The 26644-nt window shown below is 36.5% G+C and overlaps 1 protein-coding gene across 6 annotated transcripts in view; it reads right to left on the bottom strand.

The window, feature by feature from the left end:
- Positions 1 to 15221, bottom strand: part of RPGRIP1 (RPGR interacting protein 1) — a 31949-nt gene extending 16728 nt beyond the window's left edge. For 4 of the 6 annotated variants that reach the window (XM_031955005.1, XM_031955008.1, XM_031955006.1 and 1 more), the window contains exons 1-9: positions 14760 to 15221; positions 12422 to 12495; positions 10727 to 10872; positions 8655 to 8818; positions 4881 to 5039; positions 3909 to 4026; positions 2218 to 2319; positions 1562 to 1713; positions 636 to 978 (exon numbers count right to left, since the gene is read on the bottom strand). In XM_031955005.1, coding sequence (XP_031810865.1) covers positions 636 to 978; positions 1562 to 1713; positions 2218 to 2319; positions 3909 to 4026; positions 4881 to 5039; positions 8655 to 8818; positions 10727 to 10872; positions 12422 to 12495; positions 14760 to 14897 — 1396 coding nt within the window. In that variant the 5' untranslated portion in view covers positions 14898 to 15221. The remainder of the gene's footprint in view (positions 1 to 635; positions 979 to 1561; positions 1714 to 2217; positions 2320 to 3908; positions 4027 to 4880; positions 5040 to 8654; positions 8819 to 10726; positions 10873 to 12421; positions 12496 to 14759) is intronic. The other 2 variants (XM_031955009.1, XM_031955010.1) reach the window with 2 other exon arrangements.
- Positions 15222 to 26644: the final 11423 nt, after the last annotated feature.

Genomic DNA, 26644 nt, shown 5'->3' with positions numbered 1-26644 from the left:
ATCCATCTTCCCAAAGCTACATTCAGGAAGACTGCTCCTTCTAGTCCATGAGGGAGGGGGAAGTTAGTGATAAGGGGAGGTAGGGTGATGGGAGTAGGAAGCAATCAGATCAGTTCTGATATTTATGAAAAAAAGATAGCTAAGAAATTGAATTTAGGGGAAAAGATACATATAAGCACAATCCTAAATTATTGTCTGAAGTTTTAAAAAATGAACACAGCAAAATTAGGGGATAATTTCATGCCACAATTCATTATCCTGTATAAAAAACATTTCAGTCTTAAAGCAGAAAGACTAAACTAGGAAAAATCCTGGAATCACTACTATACAGCTTTGATCACTTTGTATCAAAGATAAAGATTGTGGCTCAAATTGGTGGCTCTACCAATTTGTAGGAATTTGGTTTCCTTTATATTTCTGGTAAGAAACAGAAAAGTCCTGCGTCCTCCTATAAGAAATCCATAGTGTTTTGGGTTTTTGTGTTCCATTGCTCTTGAGACCATATTAGATATTTTGCAGCTATTATTTAGCTTATATAGTTAGAAAGCAATTCAAGAGAGATAACTTAGGGATTTTTAGAAGACCTCATAAATAGAAGAGTAAGGAGAATGGTCCAATAACAATCGAGCCCTCACCTTTAATGACTTTATCTTGTGCAAGAGGCAGCAAAGGTACCTGAGCTTTGCCAAGGAACCAGCCTAGCTCCAAATCGTTGTCATCAAACACATATATAGGCAGGACCATCTGCCTGAGATATTGATCCAGTTCCAAGGTCATGTGCACTGAGAAGCTGGCCTGATCACCAAAATGGGGATGGTTGCTGGCAGGAATGATGGGTGTGTCATGGTCAGAAAAGGTGAAGAATTGGTACATGGCATATGGGCTGGGTTGTGCCCCCAAACGTCGACTCCGGAGGTTGCAGCACCTGATGATTTCCACCCACAACTGATTTCTATGCTTGAAAATCTCTGATCTGCCCTGGAAAGAGGTAGGTCATTGGTTGTGGAAAAACTAGAAGACTTCTCAAATTGTGACTAGAAGATCAGAGTACTTACTGCCCACTGGGGATTGTGACCTCTTGAATTTATTCCTGTTGATGGTGATAACAAACCTAATGATCACTGTCCAAGTCTTTATTCTTTAAAATTGGCACAAAAAATCAGCTTTAAGGAGTACTCTACACTCAAACAGTGTAAGTTCAATGAAGAGAATCTAAGATAAGTGATTAAGGATCTCATCTATATTCAGGGGAGCACACCGTGCAAACCCTTCTGGCTAGATACGTAGGGAGAAAGGAAAACCTTATATCCACATAAAGTATCTTTTTAGAAAATAAGTTCAAAGTACTTTTTACATATTTTCCCCATCCCTCTGTGGTGTTACATGCACAAAATGCATTTTAAGACAACAGACTAAAAAGTAGAACTTAGTTCTTTTGAATGGGAGTCAAGACAGATAAGCTCAGAATGCTTGATTAAGGCTAATTGTTAATTTGCTAGTGCTGTTCTGATAAATTGTTGGGCAATAGCGCCTTTGAAATATGTTGGTATAATCTCCTCACCTCCTTTGGCTGAGCCTTCCTGGCTCCAAGCACATTAGCAGACAGGTATGTTTGGGCTTTCAATCGCTTATTGTATGCCTGTAGGCTGTGTGCTATAGGAAATTTCAGCCTCATCCAGTAATCCAATGTCCCAAAGTCTTCTCCATTATTTCCTGGAGACCAGAAAATGGAACATGCATGGAAGAAACAGATGTAATAACGTGATTGAGAAGCAAAGGAAGAGATTGTGAAAACAGTTCAAGAGCAGTCAAGGAATTTGGGAAAATCCATACTAATACTAGGAGCTGTGGGAAAGCCAAGGGGGCACTTACCAGTAAGCATGGTAGTACCATGGACCTTCTCCACTGTTTCTAGCACTTTGTCAAAACGAAGCCAGCCAACTGCAAGGGTATTATGGTCAAGAGCTGCAGTCTGGTGAAGGTTAATTCGGGAGAAAGCCCCTTGTAAATAGTTCAGGAAAAGGTAATCTGTTCTCACCACGTACTGAGAGGTGAAGTCATAGAGAGGTTGTGGTCCCACAGCCAATGGGGTACAATGGATTTCAAAATCATAGAAGGAATAGGTACAGAAGGAGGCAAGCTGGGTATCTCTAGCTTGGGAAAGGGCTGCAGATGACAGATAGGCCTGGTGAATATGTAGTTCAAAAAGGTTTTCACCTTGGTGCAGCTGAAGACAGTCTATCATATTCTCCTCATGGACTGGTATTTCCAGATGCAGTGGAAACTTCAGGGTACCATAAGCTACATCTTTGAGCTGTGCTAAAGAGGAAAGAAAACTACCTCTTCATTCAAGAGCTGAATAGTAAAGTAACTTGAAGAGAAAAGGGCTAAAAGTGGCCATGTCCAGCAGTAGCGTGATTTTTCTAGGGGCAGAGAGTTATGACTGGGACCCTTTTAACTTCAAATAAAAATCTGTTACTGACATGCCAAATAAAATCAATGTTTCTTTTGAGAGAATTGACCAAATGAATGATTGAAAAGCCAACACTCTATGTAATACATACATCAAGCTTAGAAAAACATTGTATGTAAAATTTTACCAACCAGATAAAACTGTTTTGGAAAAACAGATGGGGGTTGGGAAAGGGGAACAGGGGGAAAAGGAAATAATCACTACTTAGTGCCAGGCACTCATCTCACTTGAACTTCACAACAATTCTTCTAGCTAGATATTATTCCTCATTTTACAGTTGAGGAAATTGAGGCAATCAGAAGTTAAGTGGCTTACCCAGGATTATACAACAAACATTTGCTTGAAATTGGATTCAAATTCATTTTCCTGATTTACTCTATCTAGCTTCGCACTTTTATCTACTGTGACTCCTGGTGAAGTCCTGACAGGGTTTGTGGAAGGCTCATTTTAAGAAATTTAATGTACTATTGCCAACAAGTAGAATAGGCTTGTAATATTGAATAAAGGAAGAACAAAATATGTCATATTCTCTTAAGAGTTGTCCTATAGAGACAGTATGACATATGTGACTACCTATCATGTCTCTGTAATAATCACATTCAATTATTGAGCCCCCTCCATCACAGACGGTCTATTGCAAGATGCCTTGTAGGGCCTGGTGTCTTAACTTTCTCACTGGATTAATGACAAGGAAAGGGACAAGAGGAGAAACACATGATTTGTTTTCATTCTGTTGAGTGCAGTATTAGTCACAATTTCACTTTAGATGAACTAGAAAGGAAAAAATGCAAAGAAGTAAGCAATGCTGATAGTGAGAGGGGCAGCCACATACAGCCCACCTACTTAGGATCTGGACAATTAATTACCTTTCACCAGGCACCCATCAGCTTCAGCCTATAGTCTGATGTAAAGTAGTGTGGATCTTAATGGAAAAATCATAAAGACTGGAGGACAGAGCAAGAAGCAAGTGACCAATCTTCACAATACTCTGATCATATTTCATGTACTTAAGAGAAAAAGAGTAAGTCACTTACTGTAGCACACAATGAAACAATGACAAGAGAAGCAAGCTCTTGTTCTACAGAGCAAATCTTATGAAAAGATAAGAGTATAGAGGAGTGGGAAGGGCCTGTGTAATAACAGAGAACTAGAAGGGACCTTGATCCAAATCTCTCCTTTTTATAGAGATAAATAGACAGGAAGGTTAAGTTAGTTGCCCAAAGATCTCAAGTAGTAAACTTCAGAGGCACAATTTTAATCCAGACTGAGTCTGAGAACCAACAGAACAAATTTTTTAGGGAAGTCACATGAGGAGATGGGGTTAGTAAGGAATCCTCAATGAGTAAAACAGATGGCAGTTCCGTAGCAATGGCTGGAATAAGAGGGAAGAAGCTTTAACTAAATTCAGCCATAAGTCTGTGGCTTCCAAAACTACCTTCCAGCTGTTGAATGCGATTGTTCTTGAGGTCCAGCAGTTGATTCAACTTCTCCCACTCTTCCTTGTGCTCTTTCTCACTATTATCAGCTTTTATCTTCACAATTTCCAGTTCATCCTGAAACAAAATGACTTTTTATCTTTTTTATATTTTCATCATTATGATTTAGACTCTCTAAATCAGGGGTTCTTAACCCTTTCTGTGTCATGTATCCCTATGGCTTTCTAGTGGGGCTGATGGACCCCTTTTTTCCAGAATGTATTTAAATGCCTAAAATATGCTTTTTGGACAGGACAATTGGACAGGAACCAATTGGAGTTCAATGACTTGCCCAAGGTCATACAGCTAATATATGTCTGAGACCAAATTTGAATTCATGTCTTCCAGGGATGGTATTCTATCTACCACATCACTTAGTTGCCTCAAATATGTAGGATTTCTTTTATTTTAAATTAATTTATTACTTTGATTATACATGTGCCATCATGTTAAACTTATTTCCATATTAGTCATGTCATTAGTCATAGAATTTAAAGTTCATGGACTTCAAGCAAAAGTACTGTTTAAGGAATTCAGGAAAAGCTAGGTTAGGGGATATAATACAAGACTATTATAGATTTTTCAGGGAACCCTTCAATTATGACATTATCCCTGGAAACAATTGATGAAGTAGTGTCATGGAGTGTCAAATTCTTGGGAACAGCAAAAATGGCTTCTAGAAGTGGAACAAGAGCTTCACATTCCCCATAGGCAGTAGCTGTTCCCTGACTCTTATTGCCAATGTTTTAAGAAAACACTGTTGTCTTTCATCTTCTGTAATGTGAATAGATATCAGCTTTGCTAACAATGGCACAGTGCCTAGACATGACACCCCAGGAGGTTGCACTAGCCACTGTTTAACCTTGGTGTCCTCCTAAATGAGGATGCTTTCCCAGACTATGGCCACTTCCTGCACCCTTCTTTCTCTGCACCTGATAGTGCTTGTTTATCTGGTGCTGCAAAAGGAGCATGTCTCTTGTCTTCTCCAGTTCTAGGGCAGTTTCTGCATGTGCCGCCTTCATCTGATTGTAAGCCCAAGACAGGTTCTTTTCCTCCTCTTTGATTTCTTGTGGAGGATTCAGTTCCTGTGTCTTCAAAGAGAAAATAATTGGTTAAAATTAAAAACCATTTTATATATGATAAATGTATTAATAAATGTCCTCTATTAAGAAGTTCTGTCTTCCACAATAGCATGGCTCCTCGGCCATCTAATGCCCTAACACTTGACCAAACACACCAAGTTTGTAAGAAAGATGATCCAAGACATGTGCTCTTTATGGGATATGGGACCAGGAATTGTTAAAAGTCTCCAAAGGAGAAGCAAGCCCTTAAATTCCTCCAAAAAAAGAGTGGGCATTCACATTCCAGGCCAAGAGGGAGAGGGAGGAGCTCAGCAACATCCTAGATGCCATGAGGAAGATTGTTGCCAAAAAGGGTTAAACTAGACCTGACCTACCTTGCCTGCTTACCTAATACTTCACAAATTTTTTAAAATGGTAGTTGGTGGAATGTCATCAACAGATTTTGCCAAATATTTTCTGAAGGGACAGTACAAACTACAGTCAAATGCTCTGAGTTCCAATCAGCTTTTCTATGATCATGAACAACCTCTCTAGTCTTAGTATTCCTCATCTAGAAAATGAAGGGAATCCTATTCATACCCAGAGAAGAAATTGTGTCTGAAAATAGATTGAAGCAAACACAAGGGGCTCTATGCTCAAAGCTAAAGCTTAGAGTTGTACAAGAAGCTAGGGACAATACCCCCTTTATCCCAAGAGCAGAGCTCAACCATAACAAAGACACAAAAGAGGAAATAAAAAAAGAAGAAAATGAGCAAGAAATAAAAAAGAACCTTAATCAGCCACTATGGTGACAGGGAAAACTCAGAGGAAGACAAAATGTCCATAGAGGAAATTTCAAAGTGATATGAATTGGTCTCAAGCCCAAAGAGGCTTCTTGGAAGTACTCATAAAAGATTTTAAAAGGCAAGAGAAGTAAAAGAAAGAAATGAGAAAAGAAACAAGAGGTATACGAAAGTGAATCACAAGTTTGGAAAAGGAAGGGGGAAATTGACTAAATTAAACAATTTCTTTAAAAATATAATTGGCCAAATGCAAAAAAAAAAAAAATCCACTGAAGAAAACACCTTGACAAGTAGAATTAATCAAATGGAAGAGAAATATAAAAGCTAACTGAAGAAAATCACACATTAAATACTGGGATAGGTTCAAATGGAAGCTAATGATTCTTTGAGACATTAAGAATCAGTCAAACAAACTAAAAAGAATGAAAAAATGGAAGAAAATGTAAAATTTCTCATTTGAAAAACAGCTAAGCTGAAAAATAGATCCAAGAGAGACAATTTAAAAATTATTGGTCTACTTGATGGCCATGACGAAAAAAAGAGCCTGGTACCATTTTTCAAGATATCATTAAAGAACTTCAACAACAATACTATATGATGATCAATTCTGATGGTCGTGGCTCTCTTCAATAATAAGATGAACCAAATCAACTCTGTTTGTTCAATAATGACTAGAAGCAGCTACACCCAGCAAAAGAACTCTGGGAAATGAATGTGAACCACTACAAAGCATTCCCAATCCCTCTGTTTTTGTCTGCCTGCATTTTTTATTTCCTTCATAGGTTAATTGTACATTATTTCAAAGTTCGATTCTTCTTGTGCAGCAAAATAACTATATATATATATATATATATATATATATATATATATATATATACATATATTGTATTTAATATATACTTTTAGCATATTTAACATGTATTGTTCTACCTGCCATCTGGGGGGATAGTAGAGGGAAGGAAGGGAAAAATTGGAACAAAAGGTTTTGCAATTGTCAATGCTGAAAAAATACCCATGCATTTATCTTGTAAATAAAAAGCTATAAAAAAAGATATCATTAAAGAAAACTGCTCTGATATACTAGAACCAAAGGAGAAAATAGTCATTGAAAGAATTCATTGATCAACTCTGCAAAGAAATCCCACAAGGAAACTCCACAGAATACCAGCTCCAGAACTCCAAAACTCCAGAACTATAATCTCAAGGAAAAAATATTGCAAGCTATCAGATAAAAATAATTCAAGTATCAAGGACCAACAGTCAGGGTTACACAGGATCTGGCAGCTTCTACAATAAAGGATTAGAGAGCTGGGAAGACCATATTCCAGAATGCAAAGGACCTGAGGTTACAACCAAGAATTAACTACCCAATTAGATTGAGCATCATCTTTCAGAGGAGGAGATATATCTTCAATGAAGTAAGGGTTTTCAATCATTTCTATTTGAAAAAAAAAAAAACAGAATTAAACAGAAAATCTGATCTTCAAACACAGGACTCAAGAACAGCATAGAAAGGTAAACAGGGAAAAAAATATGTATGTTATTTAAAGGTTAAGCTGTTTACATTCCTAGATGGGAAAATGGTAGTTATTGGGGCAGTTAAGAGGGAGCATACATGGAAGGAGGATGTGATTGTGATGTCAAAGAAAAATACATTAAGGAGTGAAAATAGGATTGTACTGAGAGAAGAGGAAAGGGTGAAATATAATGGGACAAATTAGATCACATGATGAAACACAAAAGATCTATTACAACATCGGGAAAGAAAGGAGGAAGAGGAGAATCATTCATAGTCTAATTTCATCAGTTTCAGTTCAAAGAGAATAACAATCACACAGTTGGATATAAAATTTATCTTACCCTATAAAAGAGGAGGAGGAGAAAAGGGAAAGAAAAGGGAGGGGACTGGATAGAAGGGAAGGCAGAAACACTAGGATAAAGGGGTAAGAAGGATGATAATAAGAAAGGCATATACAGGGCAGAGTGGATTAGAAACAAAATACTACTAAGGTGGGGCAAAATGGGAAGAGAGAACAGAAGTATATACAGGGGATTAAGTAGGATGGAAGGAAACAGAGGTGGTAATCATAATTGAATGTCAATGGGGTGAACTCTCCAATAAAATGGAAGCAAATAGAGTGGATTAAAAAACAGAATCTTATAATTTGTTGTTTACAAGAAACAGATTTGAAACAGATATACATACAGAATAAGGGTAAAAAACTGGAGCAGAAACTACTGTGCTTTAGCTAAAGCAGATAATGAAGGAGCCTGGAATAGATCACATCTAAGGTCTTTTCCAGTTTTACATCTATTATCTTAGGATCCCATAAACCTGTGAGGCTACTCTTTTGTTTCCTTGTATTTTAAATAGAAGCATGTATCTTAAACATATGAGAAGGCAAGATAGGGGGCAGCTAGGTGGTGTAGTGAAAAGAACACCAGCCTTGAAGTCTGGAGGACCTGAGTTGAAATCTGGCCTCAGATACTTAATACTTCCTAGTTGTGTGACCCTGGACAAGTCATGACCCCAATTGCCTCAGCAAAAAAAAGAAAGGAGGAGGAGGCAAGATAGGATTAAGTTTAGAATTAATAAAACCTAATTTCCCAAGAATTTTTACATTGTGATATGTTCTCTATCCTCACTTTTCTCAAAGTCCCTACTGCTTTTTGTATTCTGTGTTTGAATTAAGATACAAATTATTTAGCTGTTGACTTATTCTCTTTACTGTTTTTATAAGGATATTGATCCCGCATTAAAGACCATAATCCTTCTCATTGATCAGAAATAATTATCTGTGTTTCAAAAACAAAACATAAAAACCCAAACCAACTCTTATACCTGTGTTTCTTTAGTATAATCTTGATACGAAGGTTGCAAAATATCTGGATCTGATTGACTACTAGTAGTGGTAGTAGTGGCAGTTTTCTGTTGGAGAAGTTCTACTTCCTTTTTATGTTTCATTAGCATCTGGGTGACTTCCTGCTTCAGGTCGGCATTTTCAGCTAAAGAAAGAAACAAGTGAGGCTGGCAAAGACATTTAAAGGATTTTTCTTGCCAAGATTTTTGAGCAAGTAAAAAGAAAAAATATTTGTTGCTGCCCAAGGTTATCTTAGTAAATTAGGAACTCTTAGGAACAAGCAGCAGTTGAATTTACCTTCCTTATGCCTCTTCTCCAATTCTCTTTCATGTTCTTTATACTCATCAGTAATTGAATTTAGGTGCTACCACTTTAAGATTCTTAACAGATCTTTGTATTTTTTTTCCTTTACTTTTCTCTTATTTCCTTGCCATTTCACTCATTTTCCTATTATTTCTTGGGTAGAGACACAAGGCAGACCTTGTTGCATATATGAATTTGATATGGCAAATGATGGGTTGCAATCCTCCTGAGGAATTTGAAGCAGAGTTCTGTGGAAGTTTAAGTTATTGGAGTCACCTATCACATTTGCTTGCCTCTAATACTTGCATCCCATAACTAAAAGTTATATAAAGTCAGAAAAAAAAAATCTTCCAACAAGTAAGGATTTGTTGATTGTTAAATCATCTAACCTCCAAACTTCAGGAGTCCCATGACCAAAAAGGCAGCTCCTGATTATTAAGAGACTTTTGAGATTTCCAGATTGCATAATAAATTAGGTAAAGGAGAATATTAATTAATTTGCAGTCTTCCCAGAAAGTAAAGCATGGAAGACAAAAAAAACAAAACAACAAAAAACTAATTCTACTTTAGATGAAAATATTACAAAAGGTGAGAAAGTATAAAGGTTTGTCTGTGTCACTCTTCTTTGATTGTAAATATTACCCGATTTCTGGTATCTTATTCTAGCTATCTATAACCACCTAATAAATTCGATTTAACAAACATTTATTTAGTACATATTGTGTACCTCTTAGGAGCTGGTTAGTAGAAACAATACTTTAGTGAAATATGAGTCCTGAATTCATGGGGATTACAGACTATTAAGAATATATAGATTACAGACTTAGCATATGGGCATACGTACAAATAACCAAGATGCTGATGCTTCCCTAAAACCTCATCATTATCTGCGAAATGAGTGTGTTAAATGAAATTACATAGGCTTCTACATAAAAACACATTTTTAAAAATATCATATAGAGCTCTTAAAAATGTAGAAGTTAAGAAGGGAATGATAATATTCCTTGCTTCTACGATTCCTTAACTGGCAGTCTATTAATAGAGACTTATAACAATGTTACTGATTAGTTTCAACCTGTACCATCGGTCTTGAACTTTATAGACCTAAAAAAACAGAACTTGCCATGTTGACAAGTTTTTATAAGGCAAATGAAAGAGAAATTAAATTTTTCTTTAGGGAAAAAAAAAAACTAGTGTGGCAGATGCTGTCAAGGAGCAACAACAGTGTGATATAACTCCTTAACAATTCTACCCATAATAATCTGTGCATATGCATGTGTGTGTATGTGTGTGTGTGTATCTTTAAGGTTTACAAAGTACTTTCGTTATTGTTTTTCAGTTATATCCAAACTTCATAACATCATTTAGGGTTTTCTTGGAAAAGTTACTAAAGTAGTTCATCAAGTACGTACTTTCTAGTGCAGTATATCTCAATCTCACAACAGCCTGATGTTATTTTATTTTACAGAAGTAGGAAAGGAAGACTAAAAGAAGGGGAATGATTAGCCTAGCTTCCCACAACTAAATTCATATGCTGCCACAGGGCCTTCTTTACATCTCCATCCAGAAGAGGAAAAATGGATGAAACATTAAGGAAATAAAAGTGACAAAATTAGAGGAATATGTTAAGAATCCTAAGGCATTAGCACCTTTTAGTTATTGATGAACAACTAAGGAAGGATCATCTTTAAGATGAAAATTTGAACTAGCTCTTCTAGGGCTCTACCCACTGAAACACCTTGTCACTTACCCTGTTCCTTAGCCAACTGAACCAAGATCTTTCTCTTCTCTGCTACTTCAGAATCCAGCTGCTCTTGTAGATGAGAGACTTTCTGCTGAAGCCGTTCCTTCATGAGGTCAGTGCTCCAGTGAGGCTGATTGCTGCTGTTTAACATGCTGGGAATGTTGAGAGAAGTGTGAGGGAGAGAGGAAATATCAGATGAACAATTTGAGGTTGTCAACATGGCTTTCATTTTCCATAGTTTTAGCATATCCTATGTTTAGGACCTCATCTGCTCCCCTTCATGTTCTTCCTGCCCCCGTTGGATACCCAACTGTCATTTCCTAACTGCCTCAGAACCTTTGGGGGCCTGTAGAACACTCCATCTGTCATGCTCTTGGGTTTATCACACCCACCCACCCCCAGTCCCCAGGCCTCCCAAAAATCACTATCTTGCCCCCCAGGGCTCTTCTCCATTATAATGTGGTTTTCATTAACCTGGAGCTATGAACACCAAGACATTTTTTAAGACAGGTTGTCTCCATTCTAAGGGAAATTATTTCCCTTCCTCTCTCTCCAAGAGACCAAATTCAGAAATAACTTCCCTCTTTAACTAAATTTTAAAATTATAGGACTTGAGAGCAGGGAACGTATCTTCTTTATGTCTCCATTGCCAGATCTCTTCTATGTACTCTATGTCTGGCCGTGAAATTATATGGGGCAAAGGAAGATAGTCTATAGGAAAATATTTATGGCGTGTGTATGTATGTGTGTGTGTGTGTGTGTGTGTGTACATGCATGTGTGCATATATACATGGGGAGCCAGGTGGTGCAGTGGACGGTGCTGGACCTAGAGTCAGGAGGACTTGAGTTCATATTGAAGCCTCATACATTTATTAGCTGTGTGACCTTGGGCAAATCACTTAAATTCTGTTCACCTCAATTCCTCATTTGTAAAATGAGCTGGAGAAGGAAGTGGCAAACAGCTCCATTATCTTTGCCAAGAAAACTCTAAATGGCATCATAGAGAGTTGGACATGATTGAAACAATCAACAATAACAACAACAAAGATGAGACATACACACACACACACACATTTATTATAGCCAACTTTTAACCTAGTTTATACAAATGAGTGTCATAAATCTGAGGTGTTCATCACAGTGACCTACAGACATCCAAGGGCAGCCCAAATATATTAAAATGTAACTGGGAAATACTTAAAATAAATAAAAATACAATAAAACATAGATAATATGTGATTTTCTAAATCAATATGCAGACTACTAGGAATATTATATATGGTTAAATGGTACATTTTTATTGAATTTAACATCACTGTCATGGATAATTTTAAAAAGAGGGTAATAATCATTTGGGGAAGAGGGACTTTTAAATAATCTTTTTTAATAAATCTTTTCAAATTATATTTTATTTAAGTTAATATTAAAACTAGGCTGCATTCCTTGAGCATACTGCAACTTATGGCCCAAGAATTTGCTGACAGTAGGAAGCTAGGCCTGGTTTTAATATGTTATCTCTGATAATTAAGAATTCACTATATTTCTTTATTCAAATTGAAGTTCCCAAGCTGCTCACCACGATTCATCATTTTAGGAATATATGCAGGTATAATAACTGTCCTGGGCCTTCCTCAGTTCTCCTGAATCAGGATAGAACCCTCTTTTTTCTATCCCTTTCCTTGGTACTCCCTTTGTACTCACTTTTTTAAGAGTCTGTCATGATTTCCCTTCAGCAGATTTCTCTCTCTTTTCAAATCTTCCACTCTGTCCTGAAACTGAGGGAGGAAAAAAAGACATTTTTAATTATTTAAAAACTAATGTTTCAAGTTTATAAGAGCTTGTTGGTTTCTCTCTTCACCATCAAATTAATATTTTCTTTGCCTTTTTCCAATAATCATATTGGAGGAGTCAAGGTAGGAAAGCATCACTCCAAACCAAAGAATCCTTTTGGACTAAGTGAGAGAGTAGGGAATGAACAAAGGTGTTGCTGAAATTAAATATTGAGAAACGTGGAAGAATGGTTTCATATATGGCTATGAAAGAGAATGACTCAGCTACTATTTAAAGCTGCAAACTTCACTCCCTGCAATGAGAATCCCAGATCTATAGAACTAAATCCACACTGCAGTGATTTCCTAATAATGAAGATGAGGGGATTCTAGGTCAATCTTTAAACATTACTTATTGCATTCTATTATGCAGAAGACTATACATCAAAGAAAGAAGAATAGAATAGTTTCTGCCTTTAAAGGACAAATACAAATGGGAAGAGAGAATAAATAAGAAAATTTTAAAATGCTTGCATTAACAGGCACAAGTTAAAATGATGCATGCTATGTGTACTTAAAGCACTAGCTAGTACAGGAAGACATGTAAATTAATTTAATTATATAATTTTTAAAATCTGCATGTGAAAACTATTATACCCAAGATAAAAAGAAAAGAAAATGACAATTAGAAAAAAAAGTATGTGATATACCCTCATAAAGTCACAAAATCTAGAATTTATAAGGAAATGCTATAAAAGTATAATAAAAGTGCATGATAGAAATGATATAAAATGATACACCCCAATGATAAAGCTCTAATAGATCCATATTCAATGAATAAGTAACCCAGAGATTTGAATAATTTACAAAAGAGGAAATACAAATTTAAAATAAACACAATGGAAAAAGTTTAACTTCACTTATGATTAAAATAACTGAGGTACAGTTTCACATCTATTAAATTGGCAAAAATTTAAAAAATTACACACTTCCAATGCCTATGGGATGATAATGAGGAAACAGATACACTTAAGAATTGAAAACTATATTTTCACATATTTTGAAAAATACTATTGGAAAAAAGTTTCCTGCTGTTATTGCAAAGTGGTGCCATCATTTGTAGAGCAATTTGAGAGTGCACTATAGGACTTGTAAAACTGAAAATACCAATGATCTCAATATAAGAATCTACTACAAGAATATAATTTTAAAAGATGTGTACAAATATATTTATTGCAACCCTGAATTGGAAATAGCCTATATATCCAATAGTTGGAGATTGGCTAAACAAAAGGATATCTCCATGTCATACTACCATTAAAAGGGCATGTACTACTCACGTGAAACATTAGGAGTATAAAGAAATTAGGAAGGACAAAATAAGACAAAATGAAGAAACTCAAACTAGGAAAAGAGTCTACACATTGACTATAACCACATAAAATAAGGTACAAATCTGTACATAAATGAACAACCAACAATATATTGGAAGAGGAAATTACTGACAAGTTGTTATGTACCTATTTTTATTATATATATCTCTGAACAACTAAGTGACAGTGCACAGAGCATTGGGCTTGGAATTAGGGACATTCATCTTCAAGAGTTCAAATGCAGTCTCAGTCACTTGCTAGCTGTGTGACCCAGGGTAAATCACTTAACCCCGTTTTCCTCAGTTTCTTCATTTGTAAAATGATCATGAAAAGGAAATGGCAAACCACTTCAGTATTTTTGCCAAGAGACACCCATAGACAGCATAACCAAGAACTGGACATAACTGAATAACAATAATATTTGTATTCCTGGTGCTTGGGACTATACCTTCTATATGACAGGAATTTAATACATATTTGCTGAAGTGAGTTGAATGACATCAGAAAAATTTGTTCAGAGCTCTTAGAGCACTAGAAATTGACAATGGATTTCTGCTTAGAAATAAGGGCTTCCATTTACACCATAAAAAGTGGACTGAAAAGGCCTGGAAAGTGACACACCACAGTGGCTTTAAGAAGCCTCATTTTAATGAAAGATAAATCCTTTTTGGACTGATGAACATCTTCCAGAAGCTCTCCAAGTGGAATTTTTGCCACCAGTCCAAATGGATTGAAAAACAAAGCCATTTGCCAGAAGACAAGGACCAAAATCATTATATGGTCTAAGTTATAGCATCTTAGAATTGTTAAAGACTGTTTAGAGCTCTAGTTCAATTCATCCACAATTGACCGGACATAATCTACCCAGCATTTGGCAAAGACTGTATGTTTACTTACCTCTCTCACTGTAATCCGTAGAACTGACATATCTGCCAATTGACTTTCCAGACTCACCACCCTTTTGTTCTTTTCCTTCAGTTCTGTTTTGAGCTCATCCACTTGAGATAGCAGAGCATTATGGGATGTTCTTAACATTTCCTGATTCTGTTGCCATGTGATGAGAAAAAAGGCAAAACAGAAATTCTTGAGGTAAAAGTAGCATTCACGAAAGCTGGTTCCAGAAATAATAGCAACTCTGCTAACCCCTTGATTTACTATGGGGAGTAACTGAAACTTAAAGTAATTTATAATGTAATCGTTTTTAACACTAATATAGATGACTTTACATCATTCACTGAGATCACTTGGAATGCCTAAAGATTTCTTATAGTCATGATAATTGGAGACAAGCTGGACAAATTTGTATTGTAAACCTTATGGCTCCATTGAAAGCAACCCTGTTTGTGTGTCTATCTCTGTAACCTGGCTTTATTTTATCCACAGAAGTGTTGCTGTGGAAACAATTGTGACCCTGGAAACAATAGTGATCCAGGCATTTACTTGTGAGCCAGGCAGACTATTCAAAGTTTACAAGATTCCAGAGTCTTACTCTGGCCTTTGAATAGACTTTGGGAAGAAGCCAAAAGGGCAGCTTTAGAAGAGTTACCATCCAGAACTGACACTTTCTAGAGAAGCAGAAAAGGAATGAAGATAACAGGACAAAAGCAGGGGAAGGAGATTAGATTCAGGACACCTTGAACGGACTGATGAGGACACACTTTCTCTAACACCCATGTTTTCTGGGTCTGTTTCACTGACCAAGAACTAGTCCAAACTTATTGTAGTGGCAGTGGAGCACTGGAGACTTAGAAACTCTGGGTAGCTGTCCCACTTCATTAGCAAATAACTCAGTCCCTTTATTTACATGGCTGTGACTCTGTGGGTGTGGCAAAGCTGGGTTATTGAGGCTTTTTTCTTTTTAATACATCTCATCTTAAAATTGGAATGAAAGAGGAAATGGATCAGAGCAAGAAAAAATATCTTTGCACTCGGGATAGATCCTAGGACTGTGAATTCACTGGTATGAGCAAATGCCCTTTAACAGTGCAGGTGGGCACCTCTGAAACTTACAAAGAGTTGCCTAGAGGGGACAGCTAGATGGCATAGTAATAGTTAGAGCACTGGTCCTTGAGTCTAGAGAATCTAAATTCATAATCCAGCCTCAGATATTTACTAGCTGTGTGATTTTGGGCTAGTCACTTATTAACATCATTGCCTCAAAAAAAGAAAAAGTTGCCTAGAGCAGAGTTGTTAAACTCCACTACAGTACCAGCAAAACTCCATAATATGATCCAACCAGATTAAAATGTAATTGGGAAATGTTTAACAGAATAAATTAAAATTAAATATAGATTTTGTTAATTTGTGGTTTTCTAAATCAATATATATATCCAGAAGCAATCTATTTGAGTACCTTAGAGTACTGATGAGTTCAGTGACTTAGCCAAGTTGACAAGGCCTTTATGAGTCAGGAATTAAACCTGAATCCAATTCTTTTACCTCAAGGCAGCTAATATCTCAATGAACATAGCATCTCATCTAGAATCAGAAAGACCTGAATTCAAATCCAGCCTCAGATATCTACTATCGTGTGATTATAGGCAGGTCCCTTAATCTTGGTCTCATTTGTGGGAAAACTGGGACACTAATATATTGGTGATGGACTTGTGAGATGATCCAACCATTCTGGAGAGAAATTTGGAACTATGCCCAGAGGGCTATCAAACTGTGCATACCCTTTGATCCAACAGTGTTTCTACTGGGTTTATATTCCAAAGAGATCATAAAGGAGGGAAAGGGACCTGTATGTGCAAAAATGTTTATGGCAGCTCTGTTTGTAGTGGCCAGAAACTGGAAACAGAATGGATGCCCATCAATTGGAGAATGGCTGAATAAATTATGGTATATGATTGTATGGAATTTAATTGTTCTGAAAAAACGATCAGCAGAATGATGTCAGAGAGGCTTAGAGACTTACATGAACTGCTGCTAAGTGAAGTGAGTAGAACCAAGCAAACATTGTACAGGGCAAGAGCAAGATTAGATGATGATCAACTCTGATGGACATGGCTCTTTTCACCAATGAGATGATTCAGGCTAATTCCAATAGATTTGTGATGAAGAGAGCCATCTGCATCCAGAGAGAGGACTGTGGGGATTGAATGTGGATCACAAAACAGTATTGATGATAGGGGTGTGAAACTCTCATTCTGTTATCTAGGTGGGGCTAGTTGAGTCCTGAGCTGGAAAATTCCAACCTTATTGAATTGAAGATTTTCTATTCAATTCAGCTCAAGCTCTACCCAACCCCATCAAGAACTGACCCCTGCTTGTAGATAAAAAGAGCCAATATAAAACTCACTCCTTGCAGAGGACCTAATATGCCATGCCAAGGAAACTTCTCTCTCTTCCTGGCATAGCAACAACCTCTGCCTGCCAAAATGATATTCTCTTTCAGCGTTACCCTCTCTTTATCCTCATCTATTTCCCTAACAAGACTTTATACCTCTCAGTTGGGATTTCTCTGTTAGAAATTCTCTATCTCTCTGCCAGGACTCCTCCACTAATTTACTCTCCTTGCCTTTCTAAGGAATTCAGCCTTTCTATTCATGCATACAAAGACTGACTTCCCAATGCCTATAATAAACTTCTTTTTCAGTCTAGCTTTTAGGGTTCATAAATTCCTTTTCAAAGGACTTCTGTGCCATCAGAAGGGAGTTCCCACAACTCCCAACACTGCACCAGATCCTAAGCTCCCAAACCTTTTCATTTGGTTCCCTGAACCCCAAATCTGCCACTAACCTCATCAACTAACTCCCTGACTACCAGGAACTCTAATCTTACCATTTTGGTTCCCTGAATCTAATCTCATCACATCGACCAAAAGGGGATTTCCACATCTCCACCATCCCCAATCCTCTTTTTTTGCATGCTGACAGAAAACAGTACTTTACTAGCAACCTTCATTATTGCAATACAGTTTAACTCCTGGCAGGATTTTCTTTTCCTCTGCATTTTTCAGTCATTGAAAGTAAGTGCCTGGCATATAGTTAATATTTAATAACTTATTTGGTTACTTGATGATTGATTTCTAGACTAGGGAGAAAAGTAGGATAGAATTGAATTGCCATTGGTATTTAAGTAACTGACCATTTAAATGGTCTGCTGTTATTGAAGGTCCAGAACCAGTTGTGTATTTAAAAGAACCTTACAGGTAAGGTAACAGCTTTGCAGTTAAATGGTCCTGGCAATATCTCTCCACCCTTATCATTGTCCTCCCTTACCAGGCAATAGAAGGATAAAGCAGAGAAAAAGACCCCTTATCTCCCTTCCCCCCCGCAAGTTTGTGGCTGGGAATAAAATAGGAACTACCTTATTAGCCTGAGATTATTAAATATTAGAACAGAAAGGGACCATTGGAGAATCTGCAGGTCTATATATTAGGATCTATATGTGACATACCCTATCAGGTGAGGAAATTGAGGCCTAGAAGTCTTGTGGGGCTTTATTGACTAAAGGCAATTTTTTTCCAATCCAACCTTACTCCATACTGTCTCCTAAAGGATTCAGTCATCTTTTATATAGCTTGAATGATGAAGATCCCCCACCACCACCCTGGAAGGGAATGGGACTAGAGACAGCGAAAGTGGAATGACTTTTATAAGAAAGAAAGAGAAAGGAAGGAAGGAAGGAAGGATAGAAGGAAGAAAGGAAGGAAAGAAGAAAGAGAAAGAAAGAAAGAAAAAAAGAAGTCTCTGGTTAAACTGATTTCTATCTAACAATAAACTTCCATTTTGCAACTAATATTCGGGAATGAGTGAATTCTTTCACTTCTAGAACCTACAGCCGATTTAATGGGGATTCTTTTTTTTTTTTTTTTCTTTTTTTTAAAAATAACTTTTTTATTAACAGAACCCATGCCAGGGTAATTTTTTTACAACATTATCCCTTGCATTCACTTCTGTTCCGATTTTTCCCCCTCCCTCTTTCCACCCCCTCCCCCAGATGGCAGGCAGTCCTATACATATTAAATAGGTCACGGTATATCCTAGATACAATATATGTGTGCAGAACCGAACAGTTCTCTTATTGCACAGGGAGAATTGGATTCAGAAGGTCGAAATAACCTGGGAAGAAAAACAAAAATGCAAACAGTTTGCATTCATTTCCCAGTGTTCTTTCTTTGGGTATAGCTGCTTCTGTCCATCCTTGATCAATTGAAACTGAGTTAGATCTTCTCTTTGTCGAAGAGACCCACTTCCATCAGAATACATCCTCATACAGTATCGTTGTTGAAGTATATAATGATCTCCTGGTTTGCTCTTAATTGGGATTCTTAATAACCATCTTATAGCCACTAACCTTTAGACCACCAGGAATCTAGATCATTCTAAACCTCATCAAAAGGAAGAAAGGAAGGAAGGAAGGAAGGAAGGAAGGAAGGAAGGAAGGAAGGAAGGAAGGAAGGAAGGAAGGAAGGAAGGAAGGAAGGAAGAAAGGAAAGAAGAGGAAGAAAGAAAGAAAGAAAGAGAGAGAGAGAGAGAGAGAGAGAGAGAGAGAGAGAGAGAGAGAAGAGAGAAAACAGTATCTCTGTCCATATCTTTAGAAGAATGTTATTTGCTGAAGGTGCTCACCCCCATTGGTGCTTTGGAACAAACAAGTGTCCTAGATTTTTTCCTCATCCTATTTCTAAATATTTCACATTTCCATGGTGACAATACCACTGTAGATCTCTTTCAGGAAGTTTGCAGCTACTTTAGCTTCAACTGTCTTAAATGACTTTGTCTAAAAAATAATTTTCATTTAATTGATTAATTTTAGGAGCTCTGAGTCAGAGTACCTTTCAGACTTGGAGTCTGAAAACCGAGGTCTGAATCTCAGTTTGAGGCACTGCTAATATGAGACTGGGCAAGACATTGAACCTCTCCAAGCTTCAGTTGTCTCATCTGCAAAATGAACAGGATATAATACCCCCCACTTGCCTCATAGAATTGTTGTGCTAAAAGTGCTTCGTAAATTCTAACATTCTGTATAAAGTATGAAATATCGTTATAGTAGTTGTGGGTCTAAAAGTCTGGAATACCTGGGTTCAAGTCTTGTTTCTGATACATACAGGTTGTGTGACCCTGCACAAATTATTTAAACTCTAATGCCCTACACACCTCTAAAACTACACAATGCAGAGGTATTGACTTGCATTGGTAGAGTGAATTTCTTTACATGAAATTACAGTTCAGACTTTTTTTCTTATTGCAAAGTTATTTATCTGGCTCCCCTATCTCCTACAATTTTATATTGAGATGCAATAGAAAAAAAGGGGCTAAACCTTAAAGATCAGTCATTAAGCACTATTTAAAGGAATACTCTGTGCTTAGCACTGTGCTAAGTGCAAGAGATGTACAGGAAAGTAAACATAATACCATACTTCAAAGAGCTTACATTCAACTGGGAGAAACAACATATACAAGGGAGTAGTGGACCAAGGAGGGGCAATTTAGTGTAGAAAATAACAAGGATGATGAGTGGGGCCAGAGGAAATGAGATTATGTGCTTCATTCTGGAACAATGGCAGATCATTATTTGTGGTTCCAAAACTGAAGGTGGTATTAAGCAAGGACACTCTTCTCTAGGAAAGGCCAGGCCAATACCAATCAAGAGAAAAACTTCTAAAAGAAAATTTTTTTTATATTCACATAGTATGCTTATCTGTTGCTCCTTTCTTTTCGTGTCAGGTCAAGAATCACTGATGCTATGAACTGATGCTACACTAAGTGAATAGAACCAAGAGAAGATTGTACACTGTGGCAACAAGATTATGTAATAATCAATTCTGATGAACATGGCTCTTTTCAATAAGGAGGTGATTCAGATCAATTCCAATCAATGCACATGTGATGGAGAGAGCCAATTGCATCCAAAAAGAGAAATTTGGGGACTGGGTGTGGATCACAACATAATATTTTTACCTTTTTGTTGTTCTCTGCTTGCTTTTTTTTCTCATTTTTTTCCCTTTTAATTCTGATTTTTCTTGGTCAGCAAGATAAATGTAGAAATACATATAGAAGAATTGCATAAATTTTTTTTCATAAATTTAACATATTGGATTGCTTGCTATCTAGGGGAGGGGAATAGGGGGAAAGGAGGGAGAAAAACTTGTAATACAGGGTTTTGCAAGGGTGAATGTTGAAGACTATCTTTGCATGTATTTTGAAAAAAAAATGAATCATTGGTCATATCTTGGCAGTTTGAGAGAATACATCATTTTGTAGATTAAAATGGTCAGTGCCCTGCATAAGATTGGTTAATGATTCACACATGGATGATCTACTTTGTTGCTCTTCCATGGAATGTTTATAACCTCAAACTGGCTTCCACCTTTCACCAATCATACTAGTGTTATGTTATGTCCTACTTCTTTGTCAGTTAAGAACTGAGAGAATATAAACTAATTTTCATATCACTTTAGGAAAGATAAAATTATGAAAAATAATCTGTTGGGGGAAAAGGAGAAATACTGAATACATCGCAATAAGTCATTCCAAAGGCAAGAAGAACTGATTTTTTTGACTGTCAATTCTTTTACATGAGCCATAACATCTTTCTTCTATTAGCATAGAGTTGACTTTGTAGTTTGGCAATCTATTTATTTTTTTCCTTTAATGTAACTTACAATTGTAAATGGAAGCTAAAAAAGAATTTGATTCCATGAAAATGTCTGTTGCACTCTCCTTTAAGTATAACTGCCAGCCATATCACTAAATGAAAAGAACACAAATAAATATCCACTTACACCACCATAAAACTGAATCTTCAGGCATCATAGATTTGGAGAAGGATTTCTAAAATTCCTTAGACATATAGAAAGGGGACAAATCTGATTAAATGAGCAAGAGATAATCTAGGAAAATGAAGTAGAAGAAAAAAGAAGGATTTCTAGGTCCGGGGGCTCAACTGTAACATAGTACTGGGCCCCTAACAGGCCCTGGGAACTTGGCCTTAATTCTGTATTACTGCTTTTCTTTAGTGTCTAAATTAGAACTTCTACCACATTTAATCTCACATTTGGAAAGAAGGTTCTTCAGTGTTTTTAGATACCTTTACTGGTGCATGTACAAGGATATTGTACAGTCTCACTCAAACTAGGCATTCTTCTGGACCTGATAGGAGGATCTGCATCCAACTGGTACTTAGTCAATTGGCTGACAAGAGGTAGGCAGACTGTAATGCAGCAACAGCAGTTTTCCCTCTAATCCAAGTGTAAGATTATACTACTTAGAGCTCATATACAAACTCCAATGAAAACTTAAATCAAATAATGAAAGGAAAAGTAAGGTCTGTTGATTTTTTTTTAGGTATAAAATGTCTATTAAATTGCACGGTTGATTTCCTGAGGAACTAGGACTTTATTAATCCAAATTGTTGCCTTATTGAAATATGATGATGATTATCCATTATTACAATTCTATGTTCTCCAAAGGTTCAAGGTACAAGAATGAATTCAAGATGAAATTAAAAATATAAATTAATTTTTAAAGACATTATCAGATTACACACCTAATATGTGTCAGAGACAGAATTTGGATTAAGTTCTTCCAGTCTTCAAAGTCTTTCTCTCTGTCTCTTTTTTTTGCTTTTGTATCCTCTTGTAATTGCTAGCTCCTTGAGGTCAGAGACCATTTCATCCTTTGTTTTTAGATCCCCCAAGGCATATCAGCACAGTGCTTGACACACAGTAGCAGTTTAATAAATTAAATTGATTGATTGATATACATTGTACTTGAAGTGATGTTAAATATATGTATACATATGTAAACAAATAAACATATATACATATATATACACATATGTGGTATCAAAAGTCTTAGTGCAGTTTTAAGCTACAGCAATGCTAACTACTAAATATTAAATTTCATTAAAACCTTTAGAATACCATGTGTATTTATACACTCATATGTGTACATATAACTAAATATATACATGTATACATACACATATATAAACACACACCCATATATACACACAGAGATAGGTATATGTATATATACATATATAATATATATTAAAATATATTTTATTATTAAAATATATTTATTATATGTCTTTTGTTCATATAAACATATGTTTATATATAATAAATATATATTCATATATAAATGTACAAAATATATAATAATCAGGTTATTTCTAGAATTAGTATCTCAGAAGTGTTCCTTAGAATTGCCTATGTCTATATCTAGGGAAATTATATTAGTGTTAATTCAAATAGAATTGAGCCCTAAGTTGCAGTAGTACAAGTGTTATTAATTTAGTAGAGGAAGTAACGTGTTCAGCATTGCAGGTGTTGTTTAAATGTCTCTCACAAAAACTGTGTTTCTTCTTCAAAGAACAAAGTGAATTGCCCCAGCAGACCAAAAGTGACTCCCTTGCACATACTGTAAGCTCCAAAGGACACTCAGGAGCCTCAGTAATAATTTGCTTGTGACTCTTTTTTGTCTTATGTCTGCATGATACAGTGCATGGCCGAGTCCTGTGCTCTTTTTTTGCACTCATACAGCTCTCACTCACCTCCTGCAGATCTGCTAGTTGTGCCTTTGTTGCCACAAGAACTGTGCTTCTTTCATGGAGGAGTCTCATCACCTGGATCATTTCCACATTTTCTCTAATGGAAGCTCTGAAGAGAGAATACATAGTTAACCCGCACTAAAAGTTTCAGATGCACACCTACAAAAGTGGGAGACGAGTAGAAATACCCTGTCCTCATAGTGTACCAGTTGAGGACCAGTTGCTACTTTTAGACCCATAAACTGAGTTTCATCAACTTATTCATGCTGCAGGTGGGGGTGCATGGCATAGGGTAAGGAGAAGGAAAAGGTGGAGTATGGGTAGACACAGCGATAACTACAAATTTTACTAAAATTCTCACTTTGACCTCCTTCCATGCAGCTTACATGCCCTCCTGGCCCTAAGCCTGGTTGCTTTAGAAAACCCAAAGGAAGCAAAGAATAAGGACATTTTCATCTCCACAAGGCTGTTTGATTTACACATTGTAATTCAGTGAGAATCACAGGACTTCTCACTAAATGCTTTTTGGTGATGAAATAGCATTAGTTTCCTTTCTATGAAGTGGAATTCCCAAATTGCCACTGCATGTAAAGACCCATCTCTGGACTTCTAGTCTATTACAGAGTTACCATGAGCTTGCAGGGTGCTCTCTAAAGCTAATTTTAATTACAAACATTCCTGTAATTCTAAAAGGGAAGAAACAGAATTAATCTAGCGCATTCTCACAGCACAGAGGGCCACCTTGTCATACCTATACTCTGTGGCCAATTGAGCATACTCTAAGGAACTTTTCTCTTCACAGTCTTCCTCTGTGGACCACATCTTCTCTGGAGACTTGAGTGACAATTCTAGTTCATCCATTTTGACAGTGTTGTTGTTCATAATCTGTACTCTGCTAGATATGCATACACTAATGAGGGGATTTATAATAGTAGAAATTAGGTTTTTATTGAAAGAAAATATACTGTTTAAAATTGGGAACAAGAAAAGAGAAAAGGATAAAAGCTGGCCAAATTTGCTGCTCAGACGTGGTTAAGAACTAGGAATTCACATAGTGTGAAAGATAACTGGGAATTAGGACCTTACGGCAGGTGGAGAATGCCCTTACGAATGGCAAATTCCAAATAGCAGAAAGAAATGTAAAAGAAATTTCAACAGAAAACTAGGCATAGATGGAGATTCCTTAAATGGACACCAAAGAGATTAAACTTACTTCTGAAGTCAGAATACAAACTTTCCCATTTTAAAGACAAATTTGGAATTTGTACTGGAGTTTTCATCTTCCCAAATCAAGAAAGAAGAAAACTGAGGAGCTAACCCTCATTTTTTTTCTCTGAATAATGGCTTTTAAAATAAAGCTGCTTAAATAAGTGTCAGATAAGGAAAAAAAAAAAAAACCAAACTCACGGTTCCCTGGGCATCTCATCTCTGACTTCTTCCATCAAATGCTCTTTGTATATAGGAGGGGCTGTATAACTTGGCCTGGCAGGTGGTCCTAGAAGAAAAAAGGCAGACAGAGGATGGAGCCTGTGGCATAAGCCTTCCAGAATACCACTGGGATCTGAGGCCCACAGGGCCAGGAAATTACTGTGAGGACATTCAATCTCTCTCTCTCTCTCTCTCTCTCTCAACAGAAAAATGGTCACTGCAAACTGAAACAATCATTGAGAACCCAGAATCTCATGAGTGGGAAAAAGAGAAAAGGATTAGAATTTCAGAATTTAAAATAACTTATTACTTTATTAGCTGCAAAGATTTAGTTGACAAGGGTCAGTTGAAACTATAATATTATATGAGATAATAATTATGTGAATTTCATTAATCTATGCTTATTTAACTTGGATATTTTAACAGGAAAATGTGATCTTTGCCTGTTGGCCTGCACACTCGAATAGGGTTTCCCCATAATTGGGGAAGGAGCAAACTCAGATATTTAGTCACTTGGAATGGCACAGCTAAGAAGGAAATACTGATGAAATTTCTGTATATGTGTGAGAAGAATAAGAAATTTGACCATGCATGTAAACTATAATTTTACAGACACACACATATTTAGTATATATACATATATATGTATGTATATATGGATGTGTATGTACTTGTGTCTAATGATAATCATCTCTAAGGTGGGAGGGAAGAAATTTATATGATAACTTTATTATATATTTTAAAAGAATATAGCAAGTTATTTATAGCAGGTATGTAGTTCTATGTGCAATCATCCTTTCAAAATTAAACCATTATAGAAATGTTTGTTTTATTTCACAAATTAAAAATAAAATATATAAAAATTTAAAGAAAGAAAACTATAAATTAATATTTTAAAAAATTTAGCTCTCCAGCTTCTATATCTCTAAATTACTATGAAGAAGCTTTACTAGTCCCTAAAATTTATTCTCAATATAGTCTCTCCTAATTATGAGATTAAAAATATAGGTCTCATGGAGAAGACACTCTTCTCTGGAATCAGCATAAGTATCAAGAAATGGTGAGGCTTTGCCCTGTGGCAACAAAATGGAGGTATTATATTTAATATCTTTGGCATCCTCTGATCTGATTGCCATACTTGTTTCCTAATTCAACTTTAAGCACCTCTTCCCAGGACCAAGCCATCATAATGCCTGCCCTTCCCCATGGTCTTTCTTCCCCAATTGGTGTGTTGTTTCCCACTCTACCCCTCATCCCTACCTGCTGCTTTCCCACTACCAACTTCCTTGTAGAATTTTGGAGGGTCAAGAACTATTGGCAATAAGTAAGAGGTACAGCCCAGACTTTCTGAAGGTTGGGTTATCTCTTCTGAATTTTCTTTGGAAACAAGAATTCCTAATTTTGACAAAGAGTCTTCTGGGCTCAGTTGACAAAGTTAACTATTTCCCAGTGTCTGTCCCCAACACATATTCCCGCCTCACCATTTCCAATTTGCATACAGTGGAAGTTGTTACCATATCACAAATTCAGCTAAGTAAAGAGATTCACCTATTTTCAAAAGAGAAAAAGGGCACATATGATAATTCCGTGAGAGAATATGGTCATTAAATTTTTGTTTCTTGCTTAAATTTTAGCGAACTCTGAAACAGATGAACTCTGTGCTAGGGTTTAGTCTATCCTCACCCCTTTTCGGTTTTGCTGGAATTGGAGCATCAGAAGTGTGAAGCTGCCACCTCCCTGTGTTGATCCGAGGTTGGACATAACTATATGAAGAGCGCCTAGAGCTCTGAACTTGCAGCTGCTGTTTATACATTAGAAGACGGTTGGTGAGCCCCTCGTTGTGTCGCTGCAAC

Source organism: Sarcophilus harrisii, chromosome 2 (assembly GCF_902635505.1).
Source record: "Sarcophilus harrisii chromosome 2, mSarHar1.11, whole genome shotgun sequence".
Taxonomy (NCBI): Eukaryota; Metazoa; Chordata; class Mammalia; order Dasyuromorphia; family Dasyuridae; genus Sarcophilus; species Sarcophilus harrisii.
The sequence above is the reverse complement of the archived record's forward strand: the minus strand, read 5'-3'. Positions and strand labels throughout refer to the sequence as shown.